Raw genomic sequence first — 10,659 nt, forward strand, 5'->3', positions numbered from 1 at the left:
CCCCATGCTCATTGGTAAAGCTTTCACATTTGCAATAATTTCTGCATTGCTTATGAAGTCTCTCTCTCAGGCATGCCAGTCAACATGGATGTTCTCCTTTTTCCTTGCAGTCTTTGCTTGCAAAATGCACACATTTTCCTGTTCTACATAATGTTTTCCTGGTAAATACTTTAGTTGTCTTTGTAACGTAGCATTTTCTCTCAAAAAGACGTACTTCCCTTGAAGGCAGGGATCATCCTTACAATTGAGTTGCATTTCACCAAGGACTCAACATACTATACTCACTAGACAATGAGCCAGTGGAGAGCTAGTGGGAGCCACTGGGAAGAAGAGGACCTTGGGGGCCAGCCAGATTTTGGGTTGCATATCTTCTCTGCTTCTGCCATCTGCCAGTTGTGTAGACCTAGGAAAGTTTCCCCACCCCTAGTCCCCGCCCGGGCAACTCCCCTCCTCCTCTTCTTTGAGAAACAGTCTCATTATATCACTTTGATGTTCTGGAACTCACTACATAGACCAGGCTGGTCTTGAACCCACAAAGATCTGCCTGTTTCTGCTTCTTGAGTGCTGGGATAAAGGGTGTTCCACTATGTTCCTGTTCCTGGAAGAAGTAACTGTTTTCCCCCCAAGGCAGTGTTTCTTTGTGTAGCCCTGGCTCTCCTGAAACTCACTCTGTAGCCCAGGCTGGCCTCGAACTCACAGAGATCTGCCTGGCTCTGCCTCCCGAGTGCTGGGATTAAAGGTGTGTGCCACCACAGCCTGGCTAAAAGTAACTTTTTTTTTTTTTTTTTTTTTTTACACTCAAAAAGTGTAAGTCCCATTTTATTTTTCTAAGGTGTTTTTCCTTCTGTCTTTATGAAGCCATCTCTTTACATGGGCTTTGGTGGAGGTCGTGGATCAGCACCAGCAGATCTAAATCGTGGTGGGGGTGTGCGGTCCTTGCGGGCTTCCCGGGATCGATTCCTGACTACCTTGCTATGAAAAGCAGCACAGCTCACGCAGTAGTGCAGCTTGACGTAGAGCTTGGGAAGCACAGACGCGTCGAAGACACTTGCTTCGGATATGTCCCTGACAGCAGCGGCCTCTACGATGTTCAGAATGACGAACTTCTTAAGGGCCTTGTCTTTGGGCACGCACCAGGCGCAGTTCGTGCAGCGGATTGGCTGCACGTGGCGGCGGCCCTTTTTGTCCACCGTTGTTTCTCCTTTTTTGGTCATCTTGGAGCCAAGACCCGAAAGAGTAAAAGTAACTTTTAATGTAAAAAAGACTACCAGTTTTCATGTGTGAATCTTATTTGAGTTTTGTTTCAAACAAAATTTTAAGAAACCTACCAAGTGACTGGATGTGTAAGCATTGGGAGGGAGCCTAAGAGATATACCGTATGACAAATAGGACAGTGTGGAGCTGTTAGCAGGGTGGACAGGCTATGCAAAGATGGATAGGAAGTCTTTGCTAGCAGTACTCAGACAGGGCATCAATATCCAGAATATATAAAAAACTACAAAATAGAATAAAGAAACTGCTGATCAATAAATGGGTCACTGAATTAATAGGCAGTTCTCAAAAGAAAGCCAATAAATGTTTTTAAAAGTGTTCAACATCTTTAACCGTCTGGGAAGTGCAAATTAAGACCACTTTGAAATTCTAGCTTGTCCCAGTCAGAATAGCTGCCACCAAGAAAACGAATAATAACAGACATTAGATGTAGGGAAGAGGAACCTTAATCCTTACTGTTGTAGAAGTGGAGACAGTGTGGAAATGAGTGTGGAGGTTTCTCAAGATTTGAAGACTAGAAGCACTGTGGGAGCCAGCCTTACTATCCTGGGGTCTGTTTCTACCACAGGTGCATTTGTACAGCATTCTGTTTGCGGCAAGGAAATGAAATCATCCTAGGTGTCCATCCACCAGCGAATGGAAAATGAAACATTGGCTCATATATTGAATTTATATTCACTTACGAAAAAGGTAGAATTATGAAAATTTCAGGAAAACGAATGGAACCAGAAAAGAATATGTTAAGTGAGATAATTCAGCCAGGCATAGAAAGGACAAATACCACGTATTTTCCTCTCCTCTGCAGGTCCCAGCTTCTACCCTGTATACACGGGTGTTTATGTGTGTGTGTGTGTGTGTGTGTGTGTGTGTGTGTGTGAGAGAGAGAGAGAGAGAGAGAGAGAGAGAGAGAGAGAGAGAGTGTGTGTGAACAGATAGGGGCTCATGAAGGGGGGGGTAACAGAGGACATGTGAAATGGAAGTGCTGAAGGGATGATTGGGCAGAAGGGTAAAAGTGGGGGGAAGAAACAGACAGATGGGGGAGAAAAGAAGGGGGCTAACCAAAGCTACACATATTTGAAAATGACATAAAGAAATTAAGGAGGGGTTGGGGATTTAGCTCAGTGGTAGAGCGCTTGCCTAGCAAGTGCAAGGCCTTGGGTTCGGTCCTCAGCTCCAAAAAAAAAAAAAAAAAAAAAGTTGAAAAAAAACAATAAAAAATAAAAAAATAAAAAAGAAAGAAATTAAGGATATTTTTATGCAAACTGAAATAATCTAAAATAAAGCTATATATCTTATAATTTTATACATGAGAGACTCTAAAGACTACCAGGAAAACTTAGATATCATAAATACTTTAAGCAAAGTGGCAGGATATAAAATTAACATGTAAAATTAGTAACCTTCCTGTATATAAGCATGCCAAGAAATAAGAAAAAGAATTTCATTCAAAATTGCAGTAGGGCCAGGCATGGTGGCATATACCTTTAATCCCAGTACCTAGGAGGCAGAGACAGGTGAATCTCTGAGTTCCAGGACAGCCAACAGCTATACAGAGAAATCTTGTCTCGAAAAAAAAACCATCACCACCACCACCACCACCACCACCAAAAAAACCTCAACCACGAACCAACCAACCAAACAACCAACCAACCAAACAAACAACCAAACAAAAACACATCTCTTAGGGGCTGGAGAGGTGGCTCTGTGGTTAAGAGCACTGGCTGTTCTTCCAGAGGTCCTGAGTTCAATTCCCAGCAACCACATGGTGGCTCACAACCATCTCTAGGGGAATCTGATGCCCTCTTCTGGCATAAAGGTGTACATGCAGGTCAAGCACTCATACATAAATTGAAAAATGTTTAAGAGAAAAACAAATGCAGGAGTTGGGGGAGGGGATGAGGAGAAGGTGACTGCCACCTGTCTTGGAATAAAGCTAACTAACGAAGTAAAAGACTCCTACAATAAAAACTTTAAAACACTGAAGAAACTGAGGAAGATACAAGAAGGCTGAAAGATCTTCCATGCTCATGGATAGGAAGAATTAATATTGTGAAAATGATTATCTTTTTATTGTTTTGTTTTGTGAGGTGGGGTTTGCCTGTAATTTCCCTGGCTGTCCCGGAACTCACTTAGTAGGCCAGGTGGGCCTTGAACTCATAGAGACCTGCTTACCTCTGCCTCCTGAGTACTGGGATTAAAGCCACCATACCCAGTAAAAATGGCTTTCTTAGCAATAGTAGTTCAATACAGTAGGTTCAATACAGTCCCATCAAAATTTCAACATCATTCTTTTTTTTAGCAGAAAGAGGAAAAACAATCTTAAAAATCCACATGGAAGCAGAAAAGACCCAAGATCCTGAGCAATGCTTGGGCATATCACCATGTCTGATTTCAAGTAATGCAATAGAAACTTAGTAAAAAACAAAAACAAAAACAAACAAACAAAAAAACCAAAAAAAACAGATGTATAGCTCAATGGGACAGGATGGAGGACCCAGATATCTTTATTGGCCATTTGTACTTTATCTTTTGAGTGTCTGTTACACTCAGTACTTAGTACATTTGTTTATTTATTAATTTTTTTTATTGTAAGACAGGGTCTCACATAACTCAGGCTGAGATATGTGACAGCTACTTGATTCTTGACAAGTATGCCCTAAATACACACTATAGAAAAGATAGCATCTTCAACAATGGTGCAGGGAAAATTGGCTGCATATAACTCCACTCCAAATGGATCAAAAACTGCAATATAGGATATGAAACTCTGATACTATTAGAGGAAAAAGTAGGAAATACAGCTCAAGATACAGGTATCAGTAGGGACATCCCGAACAGGAATCACTCAGAAAATAATGCTGACAATTGACAAGTGGGATTATGTGAAGTGAAGGCTTGTGTACAGCAAAGGAAACAGCTAATGAAAGCAGGGGCAGCCTCCAGATGGGAGAAAATCTTTGCTAGCTGTACATCTGACAGAAGATTGCTATCTAGACTAGACAAAGGACAAAAAATACCTAAATAAAGAAATCAAATGACAGGGTTGATGAATCAGCTAGTTGGGTGTGGTGGTATATGCCAGTAATCTGAGCAGTCAGGAGGTGGAGGCAGGAGGATCAGGAGTTCAAAGTCCTCTTCAGGTACATATCTTGTACTAGGTTAGCCAGAGGTATTTGAGGCCTTGTCTTACAATAAATACATGAATGAATAAGTAAATAAATGTGCTAATGAAATGAACAGACACTCTATAAAGATGAAGTACAAATGACCGATAAATATATGAAAAATGTTCAAATTCACTGGTGACCAGAGAAACACAAAACTACATTGAGATTGTATCTCTGTCCAATGACAATGGCTGTTACTAAGAAACCAACAGATGCAGCAAGGACGTGCTCAAAGGGAAGCTTTGTGAACTGTTACTGGGGATGCACACTAGCTAGGGCACTATGGAGTTCAGAACGGAGGGGCCTCCAAAACTGAAAATACATCTAGCCTCTGACCTGATTATATCATTTCTGGGTATTTGTCCAGAGAATTCCAGGTCAACATACCACACTTACAACAGTACTCACAGTAGCTAGTTGTGGGGACAACTGTAGATGTCCATCAACAGAGGAAGGGTAAAGAAAATGTTGTGTCCACATACAGAATGGATTTTTCTTTCAGCCATAACAATGAAGTCATATTGTTTGTAGGAAAATGGATGTGTCTAGAGGCAGTCTCAGAATGTGTTTTCTCTCACTGCAGTTCCTAGATTTTATGTGGACAAATAAGATCATGTGTGTGTCTATGACACGGAGTGAAATTGTCGGGGACAGAGGCAGTTCACAAAACTGAGGAGAGTTAAGCAGAGCATAGAAATATGGAGGGTACATTCGAAGTACATTGTGTGTAAATGTCCTTATGTAACCAATACCATATAAATCCATATACAGTGATAAAAATAAAAATATATTAAAACATTTAATAACAATAACTTCATAAATGCATGTTAAGATTGTAGACATGATAATATTTTGTTGTAAAGAGAATTCATATCTTTTGTAGGTATATTTGAAAAAAATGGGTGTATTAATTTGTTTGCTGTCTGGAGTTTGCTTCAAAATATCTCAGAAGGTACAAAGTGAGGGGTGAGGGCAAGCTGTAGATGAATCTGGCCTGCCTGCCTCTTGATAGCTGTTACAGTTGGGTGTTCTATAAAAGGAGTTCCTGGTGTTTCTTGTCATTTGCATATGTATTTGAAGTTTTCCAAGATGAAGAGCTTAAAAAAGATAAGGAGCTCTATATTTAGAACACTTTGTTAGTTGGCTGTATGTGACATACCTGATGTGACCAACCTAAGGAGGAAAGACTTGTGTTGGCTTACAATTTCCATACTTTCCTTTTGCACTTGGGCAGAACCTCATGGTGATGGGAGGTATGGAGGAGGAGGCTACTCATCTCATGGCAGACAGAAAGGAGAGAAGGGATAGCGACAAAGTATATAACCTTTAAACACACAACCCCCAGTGACCTACATCCTCCAACAAGGCCCCACATCTTAAAATTTCCAGAGCCTCCCCCAAAGATGCCAACACATGGGGACCAAGTGCGTATTCACAGGAGCCTGTGAAGGATATTTCACTTCCAAGCCACAACAAACATTAAGCTTCTCTAGCCAAAACTATGCACACAGAGACCTAGGTGTAAGAAAATAAAGACTATTCCCTAGTATGGTGTTAGACACACTGTGATGTTTTAGCACCTATGTTAATGTTTCCCCAGTAGTTCTTCACAGGGAGGTTTCTACTTTGTAAACATAAATGATACCTCATTGTTAGATGCCTTTATAAACAGACTCTGAGAGGAATTTTATAGGCAAGAGGTATGTTTTGGCAGGGGTGCTTCTGTAATCCACCTTGGTGGAGGAATAAAACAAGTAGAAATGGGCAGAGGAAGCTGTGATGCAGATAGCATACAAGTCTCACTCACTTCCTCACGGAAGCCTGGGGAGTGTGAGATAGGGAAGTGAGCCTCTTATGTTTCACCTTGAAGACTGGAACTGAGCCTTTTTTTCTGGGAACCCCTCCCCTGTGTGTCTTGCTTCAAGCCCCAATACACTTTTCAAGGCTAAGCTCAAATGTTCATGTATATGTAAACACTTTCTTAAGACCCTCATCTCCAGTCAGATTAAATTCTGTCCTCTGCTATCCTTTCTCCATGAACCAAACAGGGAACTAGGAACAGTTACTACTCACAGCTCTTCTGGGTACTCTGAGTGTTTGTGCTTTCTGTTAATTGACAGCATACCTATGAAGACCTACTATGATTATTCCAATTTGCAGATGAGAAAACTGAGCTTCGAGACATTAAGAAATTTGCCCAACTAATGTTATTGAGCCCAGGGTGGATTTTAACAGCAGATGGAGAGCCCATGTTCTTGATCACAATTATGCTATACTGCCCCCTAGCTACTGCTTTTATCTTTGTAGTATCTTAACCCTTTAAGGAAATGGTAATAAACAGGTTGAATCTCTCCCTGCTTTTGGGGCATTCATCCATTGGTTTGGACAGGCTTAGTCTTCCATGTTCTCCTCAGTGTTGCATCAAGAATGTCCCATGGAAGGTTTTTTTCTTCTCCTCTACCCACTGCCTCAGTACTGGGGATTGAACTAAGGGCCCCCATACATGCTAGGCTACAGGTTAGCCTAGCACGAAGGTCTTTAAATCACCATTCTTTACTCTTTGAAGAGGCTTAGAAATTGTTAAGCCTTAGGACTCTCTTACCTGATGTTCGTCTGAGTTTAGTGTTTACCTACTTGTTTTCTTTGTCCATTCCTATTATCAACTTGATCAAGCTAAATTTCCAATTACTAAGCCCTCTGGAATCTTTGGTGCTTTTCATAGTGCTATAATGCCCCAGGAGAATATGTGTGTCTTTAATGAACTCCTACTTTGCTCTAAACCCCCCCCAGAGCCCATGTCCCATTCTTCATTTGTGTGGCTTTTAAATAAAATTAGAAGTATGACAAAAATAAAAATAATCAGCCAGGCAGTGGTGGCGCACGCCTGTAATCCCAGCACTCAGGAGGCAGAGGCAGGTGGATCTCTGTGAGTTCGAGGCCAGCCTGGTCTACAGAGAGAGTTCCAGGACAGCCTCCAAAGCTACAGAGAAACCCTGTCTTGAAAAACAAAAACAAAAATAAATAAATAAATAAAAATAAATAAAAAGAATCTCCTAACACAAGTTGGCAACAAACTGTAGCATAGCAAGAGCCTTTGCGGTGAGTTAGGAGATCTAAGTTATAATTCGAGATCATTGAGCAACATTAGTTTGACAAAAATATGGACAGTACCTAGCAGGTGTCGGGCATGGTGATAGTACCATGTTTAGAAACAAATGTACATGGTCTGTTTGAAAAATAGGGACTGAGTTCTAACCAACTTCATTACTTCATTACAACAAGGCTTAGAGAGGCCTGCTTATGTCCGCAGATCAAAATGGAGTTTAATTTTTCTATGTTCCATATCCTTTTTCTTTCATACTCCCCATGCAAATCGCTTTACCTGGAAAAGACACCAGAGCTTTGAGAAACTCCAGAAAAAGGTTCCGAAAATGTCTGTATCAGTCAGTATGAGCTCTGTTATGTTACAGGAATGATCCTCAGATCTCAATGGCCCAATGGGTTGATGTTGTTTTTCTCATTTGTTGAGTCCTTCCCAGGTCAGCTATGGCTTTGCCATAAGTGGTTTCCAATCTGGGTCTGAGGCAGATGGAATAGCTTTGACCTTGAGCAGTGATGGTCATCAGGACAGCAGGAGAAAAGGACCGCATGATACAGCACACTGCCTGAAGGCCTGGTTCATACTGCCACTCCCATTCTACTAGGCAATATAGGTCATGTGGTCAATTCTGCTCTCAACGGGAAGGTCTAACCCAACCTTGGGAGGCATCATAAGCATTTGGGAATGGTAATATAGTCACGCATACTGTCTCTTTACACCTTTACTCATGGTACTTGGATGCTAAGACATTGTCTTGAAATGGCTAGGCCCAGGCAGTTGCTATTTTCATAATGTCAACATAAACAATGATTGGGGGTTTGGAGAATCTTTGAAAGTGGGCAAAACAAATGATAAGAATCAGAAGGTTCTGGGCTCAAATCTTGACTCTGTTTGCTCTTCTTCAAAATTGAAAAAAAAAAACATTTTCCAGTTTTGTTGTAAAGATTAAATAAAAATACACAAAGGGTACATAACGGTTATTCAATAGGTGGTAACTACTCCTTATCACGGTCTCCCAGCACTGGAGCCTCTGGAAGTTTCCTATTTAGTACATAAGGCACAAAATCAGACAATAGTGTCATACCTTGAAGCTAATCATTTAATTTCCAAGTTGGCACACCTTGAACTACAAACCTCGTTGACATGCTCTTGCTATCCAAGTTCCATTCATTCTAACATTCCCTAACTGTTATCACTAACTGGTGAAAAAGAGGCCTTCCTTGTGGTCGCTCTATCTGAACACTATTTGGCTCACTCTTCCAAGTGCCATTTCATCTATGATACTGCTTACAGCTAATGTGACTACTTCATTCAGTCTATGCATTGGCTCATGTTTGCTCGGCTGTCTTGCTGCCTTTGTGTTTCTCATTATGTTTTTAACTAGCTTGGTTGATTCTGAGAGTATAGGTAAGATAAGGTTCGAGGCAGGTGTGTGTGTGTGTGTGTGTGTGTGTTATACTAGTGCAAATTTGTTGTCAGATTAGCAAATAAATTATCTTGCCCTTTTACTGGTGGTGATGGACTTGAGCCTAAGCTGGACCTTTCTACAGAAAATGTGTGGCTCATACAGTTTGGGAAACTATCTTTTGTTTTACCTATACAGTTAGAAGCTAAAGCCAAGCTACCGGAGGGGAGAAATCCGTTTAAGAGTGGTTTACATAGAGAATGTGGTCTAGCTCCGGGAGTTAGTTATCGCCATCAGCCATGAGTATTTAATAACATAAGACTCATTTTTGTGCCTTGGCTCTTGTATCCACCCAACCTTTCCCCGTTTATACAAGCTGTTCTGTTTTCTCTCCTCACTTAAGCTTTTCTCTATTCCCAAAGCTGCCACTGTCTCAGGACAGCAAACTTCTTCTCATTTATTGACTTAACCCTATCCCTACCTTTTAAGGGGGAAGCTTTCTTTGTCCCTCCATGTCTACAGCTTCCTATACCAAACTGAACAGTTTGCCTTGCCTCATCTCTGTTTCCATGGCACAAACACAAATCTCCGTTGAATTGCATTGAAATGAATTGTTTATCTATTCATGTTTAACTGCTTGATGTTTAGCACAATGCTTGGAATGAGTAGGCACTTGATAGATGATTGTTGACTGCTCTTTAAGTATGTATAGTGACTCAAGGGTTGTGATTAAGTAGCTGTAAGCAGTGCTAAGAGCTTCCCAATGGCCTATGTGTAGCTTTATATATATATTTTTTTACATATAATACATGAAATTATGTATTATATAAAGATACCCAAGGAATCTAGAAGGCCCTACCTCATGTTTCTCTCTTCTCCCTCTTGCAAATCTTGGCTCATTTTAAATTCATTTCTCATTTTCCTTTTTTTTTTCATTTGCAAAAAATACAGACAAAAGGATTAGAAGGTATCTTGTTTGTCTAAGTGGCCGTGGGGTCACACACTTGTCAAACATCCTGCCATTGAAGTACCTAATCTTTGGTTCATAGGGTTCTTACAGCTCAGCACTGTACTATGTCCTTTTCAGGGAATTTACAGTCCACATAAAGCTGGGGAATTAAGAACAGTAGCACTTTCATGTCTCTGTTTTGCACAATCTGTCCCTTAAGGTCCCCAGACTTACCATCTCCTTTTTGAGGGCTGGCCTGTTCTACCTTCCCTCCCAACCTATCAGCATCAGCATCCTGCTCCACTTTCTCTCCCAACCTATCAGCATCCTGTTCTAACCTCCCCTCCCAAGACAGCACACTACTCTTTTCCTATGCTGACTCTCACCTGTGTATACAGTAAACAGCTGTCTTTGGGGGCTCTGACTTGGTGATAGCCTGTTCACAATCTCTTTGGCTAGGTCTCTGTGATCTAGTTTGTAGATACAGGAATAGAGATGGAAAGAAACTGCATTTGATATAGGCAACAAAGGAAGTTAAGAAAAATTAGATTTGTACCCAGGTCTGTCCTTCCAACCTCTGTTTTAGATGTTTCTTCCTTGCAAGGTCCCAGAACCTTTTTTGTTGCTATGGCCATTGCAATCTTTGTGTGTGTGTGTGTGTGTGTGTGTGTGTGTGTGTGTGTGTGTACTGCTGCACATGTTAATTTTTTAAAATTAATTTCATTGTGTATGTTTAAGTTATATGTGGGGGACCAGCCCCCACCTT

General features: G+C 41.0%; 1 protein-coding gene across 1 annotated transcript; it reads right to left on the minus strand.

Annotated features, from left to right (window-relative positions):
* Positions 1–801: 801 nt before the first annotated feature.
* On the minus strand, positions 802–7,862 carry LOC118577686 (40S ribosomal protein S26-like). Its single transcript, XM_036178218.1, has 2 exons — positions 7,822–7,862; positions 802–1,214 (listed from the first exon to the last, which is right to left on the minus strand). The coding sequence occupies exon 2, from the start codon at positions 1,212–1,214 to the stop codon at positions 867–869; it is 348 nt and encodes a 115-aa protein (XP_036034111.1). The 5' UTR covers positions 7,822–7,862; the 3' UTR covers positions 802–866.
* Positions 7,863–10,659: the final 2,797 nt, after the last annotated feature.

Source organism: Onychomys torridus, chromosome 2 (genome assembly GCF_903995425.1).
Source record: "Onychomys torridus chromosome 2, mOncTor1.1, whole genome shotgun sequence".
NCBI classification, from domain to species: Eukaryota; Metazoa; Chordata; class Mammalia; order Rodentia; family Cricetidae; genus Onychomys; species Onychomys torridus.

Excerpts from the sequence above, each read along its gene's own strand:
- LOC118577686 (XM_036178218.1), bottom strand. The coding sequence starts at position 1,214 with ATGACCAAAAAAGGAGAAACAACGGTGGACAAAAAGGGCCGCCGCCAC.